Source organism: Vigna umbellata, chromosome 10, assembly GCF_029865625.1.
Source record: "Vigna umbellata cultivar VRB3 chromosome 10, Vumbellata_1.0, whole genome shotgun sequence".
Classification (NCBI taxonomy): Eukaryota; Viridiplantae; Streptophyta; class Magnoliopsida; order Fabales; family Fabaceae; genus Vigna; species Vigna umbellata.
Genome location: NC_142174.1, coordinates 10,110,334 through 10,133,632, shown reverse-complemented (window position 1 = coordinate 10,133,632; position 23,299 = coordinate 10,110,334). Strand labels below are relative to the sequence as shown.

Below are 23,299 nucleotides of genomic sequence, written 5' to 3'. Positions count from 1 at the left end.
ACAAATTTTTATATTTTTTCATCAATAAACATATATTATTTTTTAAATAATATTATTTTAAGTAATAAAAGTAAAATATATTTTTTTAAATTTAATTTTATTAAATGATTAAGTAATATAAATCATAAAAAAAATACTATATAAAAAAAATAATACTTTAAATATATTATATTCTTTAACATATTATTAAATATGTAAAAATATAAATTTTTTTTAATGATATTAAAATGTGTGTAAGCGCACACACTAAAATAACTATTTATTTTAAAAATCAACTTACTTTAAAATAAATATCAATATTATTATTTTTAAATGATAGTATTTTACATACTAAAACTAAAATATATTTTTTAACGTTAAATTTTATTAAATGAATATATAATGAAATATCATAAAAAAAATAGTAATGTAGCAAAAATAATTAATGTTATAGAAATATCAAATGACAAAAAAATTAACAAATATTAGTTTAATTTTTACATAATAAAATATAAATAATAAATAATTGATTAATAAAACAATTTTACGAGGGAACAAAATAAATATAAATAAAAAATTATTTTAAAATAAAATAAGTAGATAAAAAGATAAAATAAATTATATACACATATAAAACAAAAAAATATAAATAAAAAATTAAAAAAATAAATATAAAAGTAAAATAATATTCATGACAAAATAAATATAAATAAAAAAAATAAAAAAAAATAAATAATAAAATAATTTCCATACACATATAATAATAAAAGAAATATAAATAAAATAGAAAATAATAATATCAAATAATTAAAAAGTTAATTTGTAAGACACTTATGAATAAAATAAAATAAATATTAAAATAAATTTCAATTAAAAAGAACATGTATTGTTATACTATTCAGTTTAAAAACTAGTACAATTCGGTTTAAAAACTAGTACAATTCAGTTGAAAAACTAGTACAATTCAGTTTAAAATTAGTATAATTCAGTTTAAAATTAGTATAGTTAGTAGTTCAGTTTAGTTTATATTGTAGTTTAGTATAATATAGTATAGTTCAGTTTAGTCTAGTTTGATAAAACAAAAAACAGTTTGTCTGTTTTACAGCTCAGTTCAGTTTATACAAATTAGTTTTTAGTTCAGTACAAATTTTAGTAATACAGTCCAGTTCAGTTCTATTTGCCCACTCCTAAAAATTTATTCATTATTGATAAACGTTGTTACTTCAAACACTTAGTATGGATATGAGTTATTGGGAGTTTTATTGAAAATCTCTATATAAGACTAATTATGTTTGAGTTAGACTGTATAAAAGTCTATTATACTAAATTTTTGTAAACTTACTTTTTAATTTTATTTTTTTAAATGTATTTATAAAAAAGTTTATTCATTTATACACACAATTAATTTATTTTGTGATTATTTAATTCATTTAACTATTTTTTTAAATTAGAAACAAATTGAATAAGAATGATAACGTGAATACAAATTGAAATAAAAATGATATCTTTAAATTAGAAACAAATTTTAGAATAAGTGAAAGGTTTAATTAAGTTTTGAGTCGTTTAGAAAAAAAATCTATTATGTATCTGATATGTTAGCTTGTGTTTACACGTGACAATTATAAACTACACATATGGGAAGGAGATGATGCGGGAAGTGAGAAAAATCTGAAAATCGAGAGGTTCCGTGTACCTCTGTTCCTTGGTGGCGGTGTCTATATAACCACCCTTTTACCCTTTTTCTCCATTTTTTTTTTCTTTCTGTTCTGTTCTATTCTGTGAGCCTTAGCTATTGCTCTGGCTATGGCTATGGCTATGGCTGCTTCAACTTCAACCTCTCTCTCCGTCGTTGGAAGTGGCCTCGCCTTCCCGCACCATCATCTTCACCTTCCCGCAACATCCTCTACTCGTTTTCGCACTCGATTCCGGAACAACACTTTGTTCCTATCGTCTCTCCCAAGGTATCACTCATTCTTTATCTCTTTTTCTTTTGCCGATGCTTCCAATGTCAAATTCCACCTCTACAGTTGCTAATTCGTCTTTCCCTATCAGTGAAAGAAGGAGGCTCAAGGCTCTTTCTGGTGGATCGGGATTGCGACGACGGAACAAGCCTCGCGGCCACGCTTTTGTTGTTGGTGAATCCTCGTTCTTGCTGCCGCAACAAACTTGTGCATCTTGCTGTCTTGCGAGGAAACGCCGTTCCAATCTTGGAACATTTGTGCCTGGAGCTTTTCTTGACAAGTCTTGTTTCCGCCTATCTAACAGTAAACTACATCGTTCTTCTGTGAGTTTTCTGGCTTCGTTTCTACCTGATAATCTTAATTTTCAATTTGTGAATGTTTCATTTCACTATTCTCTTTGTGGCTGATAAAAAAAAAACTTTTGCCTTTCTTTTTTGTGGTCTTTGGTTGTTATATTATAACCGAGTCATCTTTGTCTGTGGCTTTCAAGATTTTTAAAAATCTACTTATTATTCCAGTAAGAATTAAACTAGAGGAGTGTCTCTTGTATTAAATCTTGGGTCAAATTTATGTTTGTGTTCATGGATTTTCTTCTGTCAAGCAGGTTCAGATTCCGCGTGCAACTGTAGGTCCAGATGAGCCACATGCAGCAAGTAGAACCTGGCCAGATGGTATTGTCGAGAAACAAGATTCAAGTGTACATGATAATGAAAATGAACTAGAGCAGATAGAGGGGTTTCTAAGCTCTGAACTTCCGTCTCACCCGAAGTTGCACCGTGGTCAACTGAAGAATGGGTTACGTTATCTGATCTTGCCAAATAAAGTTCCACCAAAAAGGCAAGTTTATTAATTTTCATGAGTTCCTTTCAAAACTAGGACGTCTTTCAATGTAAAAGTGCCGATTTTTCATTCTTGAGTTTGTTTATCAATGATCAATTTCAAGAATGCGATAAAGATATTTTGATATCTCTTATCCACATGCATGACCATTACTTGTTTGAGGCATATTGCTTTGTCTTTTACAACCCCCTGAGGCGCTTCTTCTCAGTGTCTTGTTCCCGTGTCATCAGTATTTCTTTTTGCTGGAATGCTATGTTAGCAGTTCGTATTTTTGAATTGTGAAATATGTTTAATTTAAATTGTGGCTGTGAAACATTCTTAGGTGCAATGTGTCAAGTTTGCTATTACATTACTTCTAGACGATTTTTTAATATAACCAATACAGTCAAATATGATATAGTTTTGTGCATTTTCTGTTAAACATTGCTTTGTTGCAGTTTCTCTAGAATCTGCTTGTTGTCAACTGCTTAGTATCAATTGATTCAATTTTTAGGTTCGAAGCACATTTGGAAGTTCATGCAGGATCAATAGATGAGGAGGAGGATGAGCAAGGAATTGCGCATATGATTGAACACGTTGCTTTCCTAGGAAGTAAAAAACGTGAGAAACTTTTGGGAACAGGAGCGCGTTCAAATGCGTATACTGATTTCCACCATACAGTATTTCACATCCATTCTCCTACGAGCACCAAGGTATGGGCCATTTGAAGTGCAGTTCTTTGTGATGTATTCAATTATTTTTTCTTTGATATATTTCATTAAGGATTTTGGACTTTTATTCAACTTTGTTATGTTACTAATTACTATTTAATCATGCATATGAGAATAGGGTAAATGGTGTTTCTTGTGTACTTGTGTCTAAAGCAATATGTAGAAATTATTGACATTGTAATGGGTATGATCAGTTCATATTTTGAACATAACAATATTTAACTAACAGTATAATTAAGTTGTAAGAAGAGATTGTCATGGAAACTCCCAACTCCTAATCCCAATGTTCTAATGGTATCAAAGTTTTTGACACTTAAAGTTTGTGACAAGTGGAGGTAAATCCTTGTCAATGATGAGCACTGTTAAATAGTTTTCTTTAAAAGAGATTCAACATGATATTTAGAGTAAAATTCCATTAGGGCACAGGGAAAGCATTGGACTCGATTTCTAGGAAAGAAACATCTCCAGAGAGAGAATGCAATGGAAGAGTGAAGATTATTCTTAATTTAACCTTGCAAAATCTGCTAGTAAAGTGAGAAAAGCTCAAGCTTTATGAGATCTACTTAAGTCATATTTTTAGTAAATGTGACCTTGAGATTGCAATAAAGGCAACAATCAAAGAGTCCACAATTAAGGTGGGCTGGGGTTGAGCAATTATTAAGGCAACTTTCTGACAATCATAAATATAGAAAATTTGACAGTCATATTTTGTACGCTTATTATGTGATAGAATTCTTTTTTGACGCATGTTAACTGTGTACAGTTTATCCATGTGTATCCTGCTATTATTTTAAATCTGTCAATGATTCAGGCTTTCTTGCCAAATTGTCTTACCCTAAATCTATCCCTTTGATCTTCTTTGACCGTTTTCTTTGATTATATAACTATTTAAAGATTAAAGGAGCTTTGGAATCGTTTTGGGAAGAGATTTTAGGATAAGTGTGAGTTTAGATACACAAAAAAAAAAAGAAGAAAAGAAATGAAAAAAACATGGAATATTTTCTGTTATGTTTCTATGGTGACACTCGTTGCTTTTGGTCACTGGAGAATTGTATCAATTGTAAAAAAAGAAAAAAAAATTGACACTTCTTTGAGACTATATCTTACTGAGAAAAAGACACCCGTGCAAAGCATTAGGTTACGGGAGAATTGTTGTCAATTAAATAAAAAAAAGGTTAGCAATTTTTTTTAGTAAATTGACACCCTTTTGAGACTATATCTTACTGAAAAAGATACACTCACCAAGTATGGCAAGTGCAAAGTATTGGAGTGGAAGATCCATACTTAGTTGGCAGGTAAGTGCCTTCTAGGTCAGAAACTTAAGAGAAAATATTCTATAAAGAAAAATAAAGTTACAAAAATGATCTATCTTGTGTCTTGCCTCAAATAATAGATTGCACTCAGGGACCAAAAGTTAATCATTGTTTCAAAAACTGTAAAATGTGTCACAATTAAGGTGGGCTGGGGTTGAGCAATTACCAAAGCAACTTTTTGACAATCATAAGTATAGAAAAATTGACAGTCATACGCTTATTATGTGATAGAATTCTTTGACGCATTTTAACTGTCTACAGTTTATCAGTGTGTATCCTGCTATTATTTTAAATCTGTCAATATCTTGCTTTCTGGGTTCTTTTTCTTTAGTGCTTAATGTAACCACGTCTAGTCATCTAAAACAATTTGAAATTGAACATGTCTCTCTTGTTTTCAATATATGTATATATGAATGAAATCATATTGAATATTTTAATATTTCATTTTGTTGTTGATCATAAACGTTGTTTGTTAGGATTCTGATGGGGATCTACTTCCATTTGTTCTGGATGCCTTGAATGAGGTATGATTTTGGACTTTGTTTCTTTTCACGGCATTGCCCGTAAAAGCCTCTTCCACATCTCTACACATGCTTATTTTTGCTTTAACATGATATTTCATTTGACCTTGGTCTTATGCTTTGGTTTTGACTCTACTTGTCTGGGCATAATAGTTTAGATTACTCACAGCTAATTGTTGTTGATATATGCAGATAGCTTTCCACCCAAAGTTTCTTGCTTCTCGGATTGAAAAGGAACGACGTGCCATACTATCAGAGCTTCAAATGATGAATACAATAGAGTATCGAGTTGATTGTCAGGTGGGGAACAAAAAATATCTCTAGGAAATTCAGGCTATCAACTTTGTGTTTACACATAATGTTGACTCAATTTTTACATTGCTTTTATTTTCTGTAATTGCAGTTGTTACAGCATCTTCATTCTGAAAATAAGTTGAGCAAAAGGTTTCCCATTGGATTAGAAGAACAGATAAAAAAATGGGATGCAGATAAAATAAGGAAGTTTCATGAGCGTTGGTATTTCCCTGCAAATGCTACCTTGTACATTGTGGGGGATATTGATAACATATCAAAGACTGTTTACCAGATTGAAGTATGTCCTACATTTTTATATTCATAAGTTTGGTTATGATCATGGTTATAATATGTAGGAATCTTATTCAATAAGCTGTTGTCACACAGGCAGTTTTTGGGCAAACTGGTGTGGACAATGAGAAAGGTTCTGTAGCCACTCCAAGTGCATTTGGTGCAATGGCCAGTTTTCTCGTTCCAAAGCTTTCTGTTGGTTTGGGTGGAAATTCTATTGAAAGATCAGCAATGGATCAATCCAAAATATTCAATAAGGAAAGGCAAGCTGTCCGTCCTCCTGTGAAGCATAATTGGTCACTTCCCGGGAGTGGTGCTGACTTGAAGCCACCACAAATATTTCAGCATGAGTTACTTCAAAATTTTTCAATTAATATGTTCTGCAAGGTATAAAGAGTCGTGTTATCTTATTCCTAACTCAAACTTAGAGTATAGATTTTTGTAGTTGCTTTTGTGTATCAATTATTATTTACATGTGCTTAAACATTTTGGAGCTGATAACAAAGTCAGAGACTTCTTGTGGTGGAGAAATGGTCAATGGAGAATGTTTGGCATAACTCATAAAAGGATTGGAACATATGATTTATTAGTTCATATCAAGGTCTACTGGTCTAATGAACAATTTAAATAAAATATTGTCATATTCATATTGGTCTAGTAGATATTATCTTGGTCTAATGGTAATTAGAATGTACTTTAGTGTTGACCAATAACCTTTAAAGACAAGTTGGAATTGTATCCAAGTTGTGCCTGTCATGCCTCTCCTTATGGCACTAAAAACCTTTCTGGCTTTAAGTGTTGTGAAGTATTCTTTAGAATATTTATAGTGGCAAGTTGTTCCATTCTATAGCAGCAATGTTGCATCTGGCTGATTCTAAAACTCTTGCAATGTTGCATCATTTTCTGCTTCTATCAAATCCTTAGTCTGGACAGAAATGGGATCCCTCATTTTTTGGGGAGCTTTTATTATTTTACTATCGCTTCTATTCTTGTATCCTAAATATTCTACAGCTAGAATCCCTTCATCCATAAAAAAAGGTATATCTTAGAATTTGTGTTGAGTTCGACTCAACTCTACAAAAATAGCTTGGAAGGTAAGGATTGTCTGAGGACCAAGATTGATAAGTTCTATTTAAGTTGTATCTTGAGTCAACAAGGCTGATCTTTAGGGAAATTTTAATTAGGTATCTAAACTAAAAGAATGTCAATGATTCCTTGATTTTCTATATTTTGTAATTAAGTTGCTGGAGTTAGTTTACGGTGGCATGGAATTGCTAGAATAATACTTCCTTTGATCCTTTATCAAGATTAATAAATGTTGTTAAATCATATAATTATAATTAACAGTGTCACAAATTAAAATTTTATAGCAAAAGTGCCCCTAGTAGAATTAATCAAAATTTTATAGCTGTGCTTTAGAACAATGTTAATTGTGTGTCTACACTGTGACTTTTGATTATTGTTGAAGAATGTCTGTCAAGGTAGGGTGGGTTAATTTTGTTTTCAATTTTTTTGAAGCATTTATATTTATGCTTATAGTATAAATTATTTATCTTGTATCCATAACCATTGGTATATTGACCCTCTTGCTTTGCTATTTTTGGGGTTGGCACTAGTGTTTTATTGATATACTTTTAGATTTTAAATTTCCCAAGTGATCCTACTTTTTCTTCTTCCGTACCTTTTTCTTTACATATTCCTTTTTTTTAGTGTTTTATTGATATACTTTTAGATATTAAAAAATTTATGTTTCTTCTCTTTATTAATTATGTTGTTTTATATCTTTTGCAGATACCAGTGAATAAGGTTCAAACATATAGAGATTTGCGCCAGGTCTTGATGAAAAGAATATTCTTGTCTGCTCTTCATTTTCGAATTAATACGAGATATAAGGTGAGATGAAATTCTTTGTATCTTCAGCAGTTTGCTTTCCTGGTCGCATCCTTTTTATGTGGCTACTGTAGGAATTAATTGACATTTATTGATTGATTTTATTGTTTTCATTGTTTCATACAGATATCTGAAAATACGAAACAAAGTGAAAATTTTAGGAAAACAATAAATGAAAACGGAAAATTTTTCTCTTGAAATCCTAAAGTTTTCAGCAATTTATACCCAATTTTCTATGAAGTTTGTCCAAGTTATTGACAGAGATAATAAGTGACTCTATTCTGTGGATTTCAGTTTCTTAATCGTAATACTCAAATTTCCCTATACAATCACTTTTCACTAGTTCATTATCCATCCCTTAGCATTTAAATGTTTACTAATGCATGGGATTTTACAGAGTTCGAATCCACCATTCACTTCAGTTGAATTGGATCACAGTGATTCTGGAAGAGAAGGATGCACTGTAACCACTCTAACCATAACCGCAGAACCAAAGAATTGGCATAATGCAATTAGAGTTGCTGTTCAAGAGGTTTGTTTCTTTTGTTCTGCTTTGATTGTCTGTGTTTGGAATAGAGCTGTTTCGTATTTTTCTTTCCATTGGTTGTTCCAGTTTTTGCTATTTTTAGATCCATGTCCAACTGCTGGTTTTCAGTCCTTTGTTTAGCATAAAAAGATATAAAATGTCTCAACTTTATGGCAATAAATTCACATGAAGTTTATGAATTTTTTAACTCTTACAAATGCTCCTAGAATCTTTTTAGGTCTTGTGCTGCATAGAGAAAACCGTATTGTTTAAAGTTTGAAATAACTTGAATGATAGACTACCTTAATTCTTTCTACAGAAAGTGTCTCTAATGTCAATTTGTGTGATATAGGTTCGGAGACTTAAAGAGTTCGGGGTTACCCAGGGTGAATTAACTCGTTATTTAGATGCCCTTCTGAAAGATAGCGAACACCTAGCAGCCATGATTGACAATGTATCTTCTGTTGATAACTTGGATTTTATCATGGAAAGTGATGCTCTTGGACATAAAGTTATGGACCAGAGACAAGGGCATGAAAGTTTACTTGCTGTTGCTGGAACAGTTACCCTCGAGGAGGTAATTTTGTTGATACCCATTGGACCTTGTGCAAAATGTTAAATTACCTTTAACTCCTCTCTTTTTTCTGTTCTTGACTCTTTTTTATTATGACAACTCAAGTAAAACTGTAGAAGTGTCAGGCATGAGCTGATTCAAAGGTCTTGTGCAGATAACTCTTTGCTACCTTTTAATATTTTAGTGCAATTTTTTTTATCCTGATAAGAAAATTATTTATTTTTCCTTTTGCTTAGTTATTTGTGCATCCATGCTAGAGATGAGGTTTTAGTTTTTATTATTCTATCTTAGATTGTTTTCTTGTAGCTCATTATTGTCCTAGTTAAAGAAAATACTTGGAACACTTTAACATCAATGGCAACTGTACTGATTTTACTTTTAAGAAATTTTAAGTTAAACAGTATATTTCCATGACAATTTCATATTTATGTTACTTGTTTTGTTTTGTTCTTATGTTGTCTCTCTCTCTCTCTCTCTCTCTCTCTCTCTCTTTTAAATTTAAACATAATGTATTACATATTGTATTTTATTTTAAATTTAATATGTTTAAAAGTTATCTTAGAAAATTTTGTTGTAACTCAAAATCTTAGCTGGTACTTTCTAATATAGTTATTTACTTAAAATATCTTATGATTCAGGTCAATTCAGTTGGTGCCAAGGTGTTAGAATTTATAGCTGATTTTGCAAAGCCTACTGCACCGCTTCCTGCTGCAATTGTTGCTTGTGTTCCAAAAAACGTTCACATTGAGGGAGCTGGTGAAACAGAATTCAAGATATCATCCACTGAGATTACGGATGCTATCAAAGCTGGACTGGATGAACCTATTCAGCCAGAGCCTGAGGTATCTTCCTTCAGATTAATTCCTTGTTAGTTGATCCTATTTTGCTTTGGAAGAATTGATTTTCATCTGACTACTGATGATTTGTTTTTGCATTTGATATATCGTTATATTCTTCATGTGCTATGATATGACTCCACCACTGATTCAAATTTAGTTCGTTTTTTATCATTGGTGAATTCTATTAATGAGAGCCAATTCTTATGAGTTGGGTGTCTTGTCTATATATACATAATTGCTGTTCAGCTAATTAACTTTCCCGTATGTATGTGTATAGCTTGAGGTGCCAAAAGAGCTTATACAATCATCTAACCTAGAAGAACTGAAAAAGCTGCGCAAGCCGACTTTTGTTCCTGTAAATCCTGAAACAGATGCTACAAAGCTTCTTGATGAGGAAACTGGGATCACCCAGCGCCGTCTTTCAAATGGAATTCCTGTTAATTATAAGGTATTTGATGTCAGTTTATATTGGGATTCCCATGAAACTAGCACCTTATTTTCCTTTGCCATGTCATTGTGCTCAGCATTGCATATTTAAAATTGGTGACTCAGTCTACATGCATTTCTTAAGTCCATTCTACTCTGTTACTGCTTTGTTTTATTCTATTCTGCAATAATGGATTGTACCATTTTTGATAGAGCAAGGAGACATAATTTGTCAAAAACTTAATTTTCAGTTTCTATTATGTTTCTACCATGCCATTCAATTTCTAGCTGATTCCACAAATGCAATCAGTTTATTGAACTTATTAATGCATTTTATGGATGACAGATATCAAAAACTGAAACACAAAGTGGTGTGATGAGGTTGATTGTTGGTGGCGGACGAGCAGCTGAGAGTTCCGATGCAAGAGGATCTGTAATTGTTGGTGTGAGGACACTTAGTGAGGGGGGTCGTGTTGGTAACTTCTCAAGGGAACAGGTAACTATCTTTTCTTACTAACAGATGTTTCCAAACGTCAATGTTATGTTTCTATTTTCCAATTGCGTTGCATTGTTCTGGTGGCTTACTTGTGTAAGTCATGTCAGAAGAACTCTGCACAGTTTTTAATTTCACCACTATAAATCTATTATTTTGACTACTCATGGATATGAATGTGACCTACACTACACAGATAATTTCAGTATCCAAGAACTTATCTTATCTCACTTCTATTTAATGAATGTCCTGTATTTTATGCGTAAAACCAGGTGGAACTTTTCTGTGTAAATCACCTGATAAATTGCTCCTTGGAATCTACGGAGGAATTCATTTCAATGGAGTTTCGTTTTACTTTAAGAGACAATGGGATGCGTGCAGCCTTTCAATTGCTTCACATGGTGCTTGAGGTAAACATCTTTCCATCTTGGTTGTATAATTGCATTTATGTACTCAATTACATATTTGCTCTGTTGCTTATGCAGCATAGTGTCTGGGTTGATGATGCTTTTGATAGAGCAAGGCAATTGTATCTGTCATATTACCGATCCATCCCCAAGAGCTTGGAACGCTCAACTGCCCACAAACTCATGGTAGCAATGTTGGATGGAGATGAGAGGTTTATTGAGCCAACACCAAAATCACTGGAGAATTTAACCCTGCAATCTGTTAAGGATGCAGTGATGAATCAATTTGTTGGCAACAACATGGAGGTTATCATTAATTTATTAAATTCATAGTTCTCTTACAATTACATTCAGACACTAAAATGTTCTTTTTTTCTTTAGGTATGCATTGTAGGAGACTTCACGGAGGAGGACATTGAATCTTGCATTCTTGATTACCTGGGCACGGCTCAGGCCACAAGAAACCATGAAAGAGAGCAAGAATTCAACCCACCCGTATTTAGATTATCTCCATCAGAGTTGCAGTTTCAAGAAGTGAGAAGCTAAGCATTTATTACCTTTTTTTATATGTTGTTTTGTGACAAGTTAACGTTATATTATTTGTTGTATGTTTGGACAAACTTCTCCATAAGGACTTGTAGGTGAGAAATATGAAGAAAAAAATAAAATTGACTTCTCCATAGGTTTAAATTAACTCATACACTTATTTGCACGGTCAAATTTAGTGTTTATACTTTTTGAATTGGTGTTAACACAACAATGAACTAGGCTTTTGACATGGTTATTCACTTTTGCCTTTGCAGGTATTTTTAAAGGACACAGATGAGAGGGCGTGTGCTTATATAGCTGGACCAGCGCCAAACCGTTGGGGTTATACCGTCAATGGAAAGTACTTGTTAGAGTCAGAGTCCATTAATAATGCTTCAACAACCAATGGTGAACTTCGTTGACTTTTTTTCTTGTGTCATAATATTTAAAAAGTTATGTTTTCAGTTGTTAAAGGCTTGAAATGGCTTGTGCAGGTGATCAGTCAAATTCTGATGCCCAACCGATACAAGGTTTGCAAAAGAGCCTACGTGGTCATCCTCTTTTCTTTGGTATAACTATGGGACTGCTTTCTGAGATTATAAATTCTAGGTATCTCTTTCTACTCTATGCTCACCTGTATTTGGCTTTTTGAAGAAAGTTAGCAAGCACAAATCCTCTATAGAATGGTGTGTTAGACACGCCTTGGACATGTGTTGGACACCCTTCCACTTTGTCACAATTATAAAATAATATTTTTCTGACTTGGATGTCTCTTCAACCCGGCTTGGCACATCTTTGACATGGCTTGGATACGAGCCAAGAGTGGAACTCTTGGTTTCACTTCTTAGACACTTACATTAATATTTTTTAAAAGGTCAACTTTTAAATATTGTGATACTCACCAGTTTTTTGGGCTCATTTTCAAAGAACTTAATTAGATGTTAAGGTTGAGAAAAAATACCAGATGGTTTAACTTTTTAAGAGATCTTGGGATATTCTTTTCGTTTAGACTGCATTGTGAAATTATCTCAGTATTCTATTTGTTGGAGTCATTATTATATGAAATTGTAAAGCAACAATTTTGTTTTTAAAATGAATTATATAAATCTTAGTTAACAATTTAATTTTGTCTTTTGATTTTATATTCTCTCTCTATAAATAAGAATACTTATCTTGACCTTTTCAACTAACATTCTTCAATGAGATTATTTTTATAATTTTTTTCTTTAGCCAGAGCGATTTTAGGGCTTTTCTTAACTAATATCTTCAGTATCATTATCTATATTTAATTTAGATTTCAATATTTTTTAAAACGAATTATCAACAATTAAAAAATACTCCTATATAATTATTTATATTAATATAATATATAATTTATATGTTCAAAAGTATTTTTTAAAATTTAATTTAAATGTTCAAAATTATTTTTTTATTTTATTTTATGCTTTTGGTAAGAAGTGTAGAAAGGAGTAATGTAACTATTTCAAGAGTAACTTTAAAAGCCATACTCCTTATCCTTAGGCTTGATTTTTCTCTTAAATTAACTCTTAAACTTGTTCTTGAAGTGACTGTTTGGACTTAGACAAGGCCAAAATGCTATTTTGGGCTGGAATATTGTAATATCTATGAGTAAATGCATACTAAATACAGATTGTTATTTTCAAATTTTTTAGTCAAAAATCTGATTACATTTTTCCTCTACAGGCTCTTCACCACTGTCAGAGATTCTCTGGGGTTGACGTATGATGTGTCATTTGAATTAAACTTGTTTGACAGGCTTAAATTAGGATGGTATGTGATCTCTGTCACATCAACTCCAAGCAAGGTGTGAGCTCCATTCTTGTAATATATTCAATCTAATTTTTGCTGCCAGTTTCCTTCTGTTCAAAAGTTTTACGTCAAATTGATTTGCAGGTCCACAAAGCTGTTGATGCATGCAAGAATGTTCTTAGAGGTTTACATAGCAACAAAATTACCGAGAGGGAATTGGACAGGGTTAGTTATTGAAATGCTGGACTTGTTGTGCATTAAAATTTAGTGGAAGCACTTTTAGACACAAGTTTTTCTGCTAAATGTATCAGTGTTCGAATTCGATTAGTCTCATATGAACTGATTCTTGAGCTTTGTATTGTGTTTCTCCGTGATGGTTTCTTAATGAAGGGCAAATACTGTTTAAAATGCACGTGATGCCTTCATTTAATTTCCAAATATGGTTTAACTTTTTCATGCTATTTGCTATGCATTTTGAATTTGAGAATTCCTTTGGTGCTTTTTTCTAATGTAGGCTAAACGAACCCTTCTTATGAGACATGAAGCTGAAATCAAGTCAAATGCCTACTGGTTAGGGTTATTAGCTCATTTACAAGCTTCTTCTGTTCCAAAGAAGGTGAGATATAAATATCTGAATCTTCAAGTGAGATATTGGATTTTTACTTTGATGCAAAACAAAACAAGGTTTAAGGTTTTTAGTCTTGCCAACATCTTATAATTTTTTATTCTTGTTTCTAAATTATGCTAATATCGATTGTGGATCCAGGACATATCATGTATCAAGGACCTAACATTTCTATATGAAGTTGCTACTATTGAGGATATATATCTTGCATATGAACAGTTGAAAGTGGATGAGAATTCTCTATATTCATGCATTGGAATTGCTGGAGCTCAGGATGCGCAAGATGTAGCAGGTGTAGTAATGTTCTTAATGTCTAACATTGAATCTTGCTTTGTTTTTTTTTTTCAAACTTAAGTCCGGATTTCATCTCTCATCTTTTCCAAATTTGAGCAGTATTTTTTGTCAAATTTTTCACTTCCTAGGTTTGACTAAGCATAAAAATTTTATTCCCGAAAGAACATTTCAATCCTTTAAACATAGAAATGAGAAATGATATCCCAATTCCAAATCCAGCCCTAAGTTCTGATATGTACAATAGACATATGAACACATCTTGCACTTGAAAAATTTGAACTTCAAGATCCCCTAAAAATGTTCCATAGGTAACAAACAGCTCTTCTCTTCAGAAGTGCAGTGATGTGTCTATAGTAAACCAGTTTACTTTATCTAGGCTTGTGTGGGTTGGCTAAATGTGGAGTGTATATAAGTAGAAAACACCAACCACATAATTTTGGAAGAAAAATATTTGTCTCATTTTGGAGTGCTAGTATATAATAATGGTTACTGACGTAATTTTACTATCTTTTTGCAGCTCCTTTAGAAGAGGTAGTAGCGGATGATGTCTATCCCGGTGTTATTCCAGTGGGAAGAGGTTTATCTACAATGACAAGACCAACTACTTAATATTTTTGAACTATGTTTTGGCCTGCTCGCTTTAAGATCTACAGGTTAGCATTTTTTGGCTATTCTTTTTTTTTTTTGAAGTAGATCAGACAGTTTGTTTCCTTTTGTATAGGTTGTTTTGGGATGATGAGGGTTACAAAAAAGGTTGCCCAATGGTTTTTGTTTCCTTTCTTGCAAATTGTTTGACAGTGAGGTTTTTATTATCTGTCTCTCAAACAGGACTGGAGGGTTGATTAAAAGTTGTGGTGGAAGGATTAGCGGCATGTGTGTCACAACACAAGAAGCAGCTGCTGCAGCTGCTGCTGCTGCATCATCTATTATTGAAACAAGTCGATACAAGAAGCGATTTTGGACTTGCATTGCATGTTATTGATTTCCTTGCTTTTTATGTTGGGTTGACTATTAATAAAAGGTAATACTTTTATAGGATTAGAATAAAGAAAATATAGAATCCAGCACTAAGATGTATAGCTGCCATTTTTTTGTCTGTCGGCCATAAATTTTGCTGGGAGAACGCCGACCGTATCTTAGCGTAGGAAACTAATTTCTTATTTGAATTGTAAACCACTGTTTCCGCGCTTGTAAACTACTATCTCTCTTTTCCTAAACTCAATGCTAACCTCATTTTATATCTATTTGATATATACAATCTAAAACGAGATTAAATAAGAAAAAATATTAAATATGTAGTCATAATCCTACCCTTGTAGGAAAATTTTCACAATGCTTGTTATTTCATTATGGATGTTTTATATAAATGCATACATTTTCTAAAGTCTTGCATATTATTTCTTTTTACATTCCTCCCTAAGTTTATTTCAGCAGTCGTAGTAAAAGGTAATTTCCCTCTGTTATAGACTTTTAAAGTATACGACTAAACTATTTTCTACAATCCTCATCTCTCTTTTAAATTATACACAATAAAAAATTCTACAAGCTTTATTATTTAGTTTATGAAGTTATGATTTTTTATTTTATTTATAAAACTGATACCTAAAATGAATTTCATAAGCTAATTCATAGGTTTTATAATTGAAAAAACTATCATTCAAATATCTCTCTTAATCTTATATATAAAAATCAAGAGAAATGGAAGTGTAGAATTGGTGTCTATATGTAAGGTGCGTTAGCTGAAAGTGGGTTACATCTGGCTCTACTGCATTTTAATTCTATTAGCTAATCAATCTCTCAAATATAATTTGCATCTGCAAATTTTCATTTTTAAAAAAAAGCTCCACAAAATGAATATAAAATATGTTAGCATGGTAGTTCTTTGCACGTTAAGACATTATTAAAATATTTATGAAATTGATTCAAAGTCGTCTTGCATCGTCTTCTCAACTAACCTTTGGTAAATGTTGTAATTACGTGAATCTTTCCATTTACCAACTCCTTTGATAATAATTAATGGTTGTGATGGTTTGGACTTGTGTACCACATTTTTAACTTTGAAGTTGAACAACTTTTAGTTTCAGAACAACGACCAATCCCTTTCACTTATCCGATTAATATAAGTATTTTAGTTTAACGACATTAGTCTTTTTGTGGCAAACATGTACCAAGTGAGCAAGTAAACATGGTTTATGTTAAACGGTCTAATTATTTTTATCTAGTAAAAGAAGTCAAGTTTCATAAGTAATAGTAGATTTCGTTATTGTTCTTTACGACATATTCCGTTTACACGAAATCTTTAGCAGATTGAGGTGTCGTGTGTTAATTACTTAGATAAGATGAAATATATATATATATATATATATATATATATATATATATATATATATATATATATATTTAGTAACATATAAAATGTATATGTATATATATAGTGGCTTGTAAATGTGGATAATGAGGTAATGTTGTCTACTATCCTTTTAACCCCCCAATTTGACTATTGTGTCCAATGACAGTGACTTGGTTTTACTGCAAAACACCCCTTAATGTCTCTAGAAGGAACAACATATGCACTACACTTTTAAATAGTTAAATCAAACTTTTGTCTTTTTGCTTCAAACTCATTGAAAACCATGCTATATCTATCATTTTATTTTCCTACAACTCATCTTCTGATAAAGTTTAATGCTTGATATGATCACACAAACACTCATAGACATTTTCAATATTGATACATACTATGTGCTCTCTTTCTGATTCTTTTCAAGAGATAAGGGAATTTCTCTCTTGTGCTTGTGTTGAATAAAAGTTTATGACAGATGGCTTATACATAAGGCATGATGAAATTGACTAAGTTACCTTCCGGATTTTCCATGAAATATATAGTATAGTATATTAGGGTAGAGAGAGTAGTTTTACTGTGAAATCCATTCCCATTTCTTTTCTTTGGTATAAATGTTGCATTCTGTTTGGATGCTTATCTATGTCTACAATTCCTTCTGTATGACTCTGTTGCTGTGGAGACACTGCAAATTAGTTGAGGATTCCCTTACTTGTGAGTGTTTAATTAATAAATCTAAAGAAAATGGTGCAAAAGCTTTCTGTCAACGCCATTAGGGTTTTGATACTGAGAAGAAGAAATAGAAAATAACGGATGCTATAGTGTATGAGATTGGGAACTCAGATATTAAAAGACAAATTAAAATCAACGGCGTTTTAACCTTTAGCATGTTTCTATATACATACCTTTAATTTAACTTTGTCTGAGAATCATCTTCTTATTCCCACTCTCACCTAAAAGTAGTGATGATTCTTATATTAGAACTAATTAATATACAGATTAGAGCAGAAAAATAAAATCGTATTTCTTTTTATAAAGTCGTGAATACTTGATTTTTAAATACATGGTGGTGGGATGCAAATACGTAATCATTTTTCACTTTTACTACCTAACAAAGATTGAATAAAAGGCTGCTGCACCTACCATTCAGTGTTCTTGTACATAAAATATGCAGATTTTATCAAACACATGCCAATACCAGTCGTTGATTTCACAATATAATCCCATGATATTGTCACTGGGAATCCAAAAGTAAATCCAAGTCCCACCTTGGATAGAAACGAAAAAATAGAACATTATATAATATAAGAATGAAAGACCTATTAACTCATTGTTGAGTGGTATCAATTTTTTACGTGGTTGAGTTTAGATCTCATTGGTATTATGTTGGTATCAGAGTTCGTCTTCGTCTTCACGACGGGCTCAGACCTTCCAGGTAAGCGTGTCCGTTAAAGATGTACCAATGTGAAACTTGTTATCTATATATGTTGTGTGGATTCGTTGAATGGAGGGTCCCAGAAGAGGATGGTTTATGCAGTTTTTGCGTCCATTGAGTTGCATGACACGAAACACAAAATCATTAAAATGTTGAGACACATTGGATGGTTTCATGTTAGGAAGTTTCTTCTGTGATTGGGCAACGAAAAGTGAGTTCAGCAGTCACTGAATGATTGCCACGTGGAAACCAACCCCAGCCGGTGGTTGAAGTTCGTTGCTGTTTTTGCGATGTGTTTTGGAACATGTTGCCCTAGCCACACGCATACATGCATGTGCCTTGTTCTTGTTGGACAAGTGAACAAGGTCATACTCATACATCTATATCCTTCTCTACCAATACCTAGCCCCTTTTGAAATTCTCACCATCTAACCCTTCTACGTATATCCTTCCCATTCATTCATTTATTCTTTTCACTTCTCTATTCACCATTTTCTTCCTTTCTCTCTGCATAAAACAAAATCTCTTTCCTTCCGGTTATGTTGACTCCACTGGCTATAGTCTTGCTACTTTTGTACCTCTATGGAAGATTAATTTAAACCACAAATTAAATAAAGTCAAATCATAAAGAGAAAGAAGGTTTGTCACAGAAGCTGCTGTTCTGTAGATATCAGTTTTTATCAATGATAAAGTCAAGCGTAAGCATAAGTCTTACATAAAAGTGAGAAAATTGATATATAATGATGAAGACTGTAAACTTGAAGTTTTTGGTGTGATCTCAATCATTTATATAATTGAAATTAGATTTTATCCATGTTGTGTTTTCTTATCACTAAAGTCCATTAATATGTGTATGTATGTATGGATTGGATTTATACTAAGAATAGATTAAGATTGAAAATAGATAAAATTTAAGGAGAAGAATATAAGTTATAATTACATGAAAGAGATGCACGACATTTAGGTTACTCTAATTAATGTGCTGAAGATTAAGTATGAAAACTGATATGATTTCATATTTCAGTATACTGCGATATATATGGAAGCTGAAGATAATATCGTGTTTTAGAATACTGACAAAAACGAGGTAAGAATTTTCAACTGAAACTGTTGATTATAATGTGTATGATTTCTAAAAGGAAAATATTTACGTAACTGTTGGTTGACATATTAGAGATTATTATGAGTAAAAATAAATGCAATTTGTGGAGTGAGTGTGTGCAGATTCCTTTCAGGGTCGTTATCTATATGACTTTGTGTACGATGCCACCACAACATGATGCATACATCGTAACCTTATATATAACAAACACTTATGTGGTAAATGTTAGTTTTAACATCCTCTTCAAGAACACTTCAAAGGTAATTGGTTTCTCTTTCTCTTTTTTGGTCTCTTCAATGAAACTGCATATCCTTATACTATATTGTTATTTCATCATGAATTAGTATTATTATTGCATGCAGTGGTGATGATGAGAACACCAAGCAGTGATGAAAGTGGGTTGAAGAAGGGGCCATGGAGCCCAGAAGAGGATAAAATACTAGTGGATTACATTCAGAAGCATGGCCATGGAAGTTGGAGAGCCCTTCCAAAGCTTGCAGGATTGAACAGATGTGGAAAAAGTTGCAGACTGAGATGGACTAATTACCTCAGACCTGATATCAAAAGAGGCAAATTCTCTGATGAAGAAGAGCAACTCATCATCAATTTACATGCTGTTCTTGGGAATAAGTAACTAACTATAATCCTCACACCTTCTTCTTCATCATCATCTACACAAGAATCATGACTACTTCAATGATGAGCATGATTTTAGTATTCTAAATTAGTACCATAAAATGGTCATAAAAGTGTAAATTTTTGTATTCTTTAATTCTTTCAAGAAAAAAGAGAGTAAAAAGTGAAGGATATATAATAAAAAATTTAGATATAAAAAATTTAGGTGTGTGAAATAATCAATACTCTTCTAAATTTGTTTTCATTGTTTATTATCAGGTGGGCAGCCATAGCATCTCATCTGCCAGGAAGAACTGATAATGAAATTAAGAATCTGTGGAACACACATTTAAGGAAGAAGCTTTTGCAAATGGGGTTAGACCCAGTGACTCACCGTCCAAGAACCGATCACCTAAACCTTCTTACCAATCTACAGCAGATTTTGGAAGCTGCAAAAATTGTCAGCAGTTTCACAAATCCTTGTGACATAAACAATGCTCTAAGGCTACACTCAGATGTCACGCAACTGGCCAAATTCCAGTTACTGCAAAACATGTTTCAGCTCACTGGTGCCACTCCTTCTCCTTCCTCACTGACAGATGGTTTTCTGAATGACGTTTTGGGGTTTAATCAGTGTAGTAATCTCCAAAACCTTCATGATGGTAATTCAGTTTCTCAAATCCTTCCCAATGTCCAAAACTTTGAGGCCCTTCAGCTGCCTTCTCCATCAAATTCCCTTCCAAATCTGGTTTCTGCCTCGCCTCAACGTTCTCCAGTAAAAGCAGAAAATGTTAATGCAAACTCAAAGGAGTGTTGTAATCCTTCTTCCACCACCTTTGAGTTAACGTGGGGAGATTTCATGGAAGAAGATGCAACCGATAATTATTGGAAAGGTTTCATAGAGTAAGTTTCATATGGTTTATTCCAATTTCTTGATAGAAAAATGTTTCTTTAACAACTTTTTTTTATTGTTTTCACAACTTTTTTTTGAGAACTTTTTTACAACACTTAATCTGTGATTCGTCTCTTTCAAATATTGTTTTAGGGTTAAATATGTTTTTAGTCCCTAAACTATTGACCGGTTTTCGTCCCTGTTTCAAAGTAAGGTACGATTTGGTCCTCATTCTTTTCGAAACGTTCGTTTTAGTCCTCAAAAACTAAACACTGTTTAAAAATTTGGTCCTCGTTTAGCAACAAATGAGGACTAAAACCAAAATTCCGAGGACTAAAACGAACGTTTCGAATAGAATGAGGACCAAATTGTACCTTACTTTGAAAGAAGGACGAAAACCAGAAACGGTCAATAGTTTAGGGACTAAAAACATATTTAACCCATTGTTTTAAAAATGTCAAAAAGTTGTTAAAATAGACTAATTATTCTCTCACATTCTATCTGTTTATTTTGCAGCCAACATTCTAACCAGACATGGTCAACAGTCCAATGAAAAAGATGCATGGCATTTGAGAGTTTTCACAGAAATAAATATGTACTATTGTTAATTTAGTTAAGGTTGTTTTGTGTGTATTAATATTGACAGTGGATTAATTGATCGATTCCAGAGATCTAAATATAGAAAAGCTTATGCATTGTATATTATAATGTAACATGGAGATTCATCTTTAGATCATACACCAGAGTGTGTGATTTTCATCTTCTTCGTATAAAACTGTGAAAACAAAAATGGAGTTGGTAGGGTTTCCTTCACAGAAAATGTCAATGGTTGGAAATAAGCCATTCATGCTGAAGAAAATGCTTGCAATCCACTTATTGTTTGTCTCATTATATTTTCCACACAAACTAGCATCTTTGACAGGAAAAATTAATTAAATAAAATGGAGACTTCAATGGAAACTTGAAGAATGGATAAAAAGATAATCAATATTATAACGATTAGCTGTGTAGAGGCTCGACTCAAATGACTCATTTATATATATATTATAAGGAGATTCAGATAAAAGAAATTATGATACTAACTCAAGTTCAACTGTCAATGATTCTTTATAATAGTGTAGGGAAAATATTTTATAATCTAATCTAAATAAAATTTCCTGAAATCATAAAAATTTCAAAATGCATTTTATAATAACATAATATTTGTTAAGAGAAGATTATTCTATTATATTTAATATTTTCACATTCAGTACTGATAAAGTGAAGAAAAATGACAATGATTATTTTAAAAAATTGAAAACGATTTTCGAATTGAAATATATTAAGAAAAGATAAAAAAATTGGTAAGTTTATGACATTAGTTAAGAATCGAAGTAAAAAAGGTTTCGATTCTTTTTTAATTAAAGTCTTTTAGGTTGTTAATTTTTTTAAAATGTAACCATATTATATTATTTTTTGATTTTTTTAAGTTAAAAATTTATTTCTATACTAGTTGATGGTTTAAGAGTTGAAATTTAAAATAATTTAAATATTGTTTTTCTTTTTATATATTCTTTGAAATGTTTTTCAAAAAGATAACTATGATAAACAAAACTCAATATAAAACTTTCGAATATATACGTATACATATATATATACATATACATATATATATACATATACATACATATATACATATACATACATATATATACATATACATACATATATATATATATATATATATATATATATATATACATACATATATATATATATATATATATATATATAAAAGCAAGTTCTCTTTTTCTCAAGTGTATTACTGTTTATAAGAATATGATTCCAAATGACTGACTACATATGGAAACATGAAGAAAGAGAAGTTTCACCTGAGAAAATCAAAACTGAAAATTGCATTCTTGAGATTGTTTTTCTTAATATATGAGTTTGTGTTTTGGGCTTCTCTTGCATTATTCGTTAGTGTCATTGGTTGCTTTATATTGTCTTCAATAATTCTTTGTTTTTTCTGTTACTTAAAGCATGCAAACTTTCACCTTTATTAGGTGAGTGAACATGACACGAGGAACTTTCAATCTCCAACACTTAATGTCTCTTCTTCAATGTCTTCCCTATTTATGACACTTAAAATAATAAATTACTTTGTATTATTTGTTATGGATAACATTTATTAATGTTTGAATCATAAAGTGATAAGAAATAGTTGCACAGAATTGAATTCTTGGATTATTATTTGAATGACTGAATTGTATAAAAGTTAAACATATATTTTCTAATTTAATTTTATTTTTTAACACATTGGTTTTTAACCATTAGTCTATGCAATGATTTTGTCCTTTGACAGTGGTACTAGAAAGCAACCTAGAAAATTGAACGACATATTTTAGTTCATCGGCTTCATCATAATGTATCCTTGTATATAAAAGTCAAGAGTTTTTGTTACATGTTAGGTAAGACTAATCCTATTGATTCTAACCCAATAAGGCAAAGATATAGTCCAAAAATTGTGTAATTTCTTCAAGTAATCCACTTTGGTCCACTATGCAACGAAACCATTGTAAAAATAATACTATCAATCGTTACTATTTCACATTATCACTATTTTAAGTTGAATTTCAATATCCATATATCTT

At 31.6% G+C, this 23,299-nt stretch overlaps 2 protein-coding genes across 2 annotated transcripts; both read left to right on the top strand.

The window, feature by feature from the left end:
- The first annotated feature begins 1,649 nt into the window (after nucleotides 1-1,649).
- Nucleotides 1,650-15,525, top strand: LOC124844933 (Insulinase (Peptidase family M16) family protein). Its single transcript, XM_088100357.1, has 25 exons — nucleotides 1,650-1,940; nucleotides 2,032-2,263; nucleotides 2,545-2,777; nucleotides 3,274-3,472; nucleotides 5,280-5,327; nucleotides 5,517-5,624; nucleotides 5,728-5,916; nucleotides 6,006-6,296; nucleotides 7,701-7,802; nucleotides 8,197-8,331; nucleotides 8,678-8,902; nucleotides 9,538-9,741; nucleotides 10,016-10,186; nucleotides 10,511-10,660; nucleotides 10,930-11,067; nucleotides 11,143-11,370; nucleotides 11,446-11,598; nucleotides 11,868-12,000; nucleotides 12,087-12,201; nucleotides 13,297-13,417; nucleotides 13,507-13,587; nucleotides 13,877-13,978; nucleotides 14,129-14,279; nucleotides 14,799-14,934; nucleotides 15,110-15,525. Exons 1-24 carry the CDS (start codon nucleotides 1,783-1,785, stop codon nucleotides 14,888-14,890), a joined length of 3,759 nt encoding a protein of 1,252 aa, XP_087956483.1. The 5' UTR covers nucleotides 1,650-1,782; the 3' UTR covers nucleotides 14,891-14,934; nucleotides 15,110-15,525.
- A 3,937-nt stretch (nucleotides 15,526-19,462) lies between these two features.
- On the top strand, nucleotides 19,463-21,492 carry LOC148191862 (transcription factor MYB93-like). The gene is made up of 3 exons (XM_088100359.1): nucleotides 19,463-19,789; nucleotides 20,054-20,677; nucleotides 21,183-21,492. The coding sequence occupies exons 1-3, from the start codon at nucleotides 19,527-19,529 to the stop codon at nucleotides 21,217-21,219; spliced, it is 924 nt and encodes a 307-aa protein (XP_087956485.1). The 5' UTR covers nucleotides 19,463-19,526; the 3' UTR covers nucleotides 21,220-21,492.
- The last annotated feature ends 1,807 nt before the right edge of the window (nucleotides 21,493-23,299 follow it).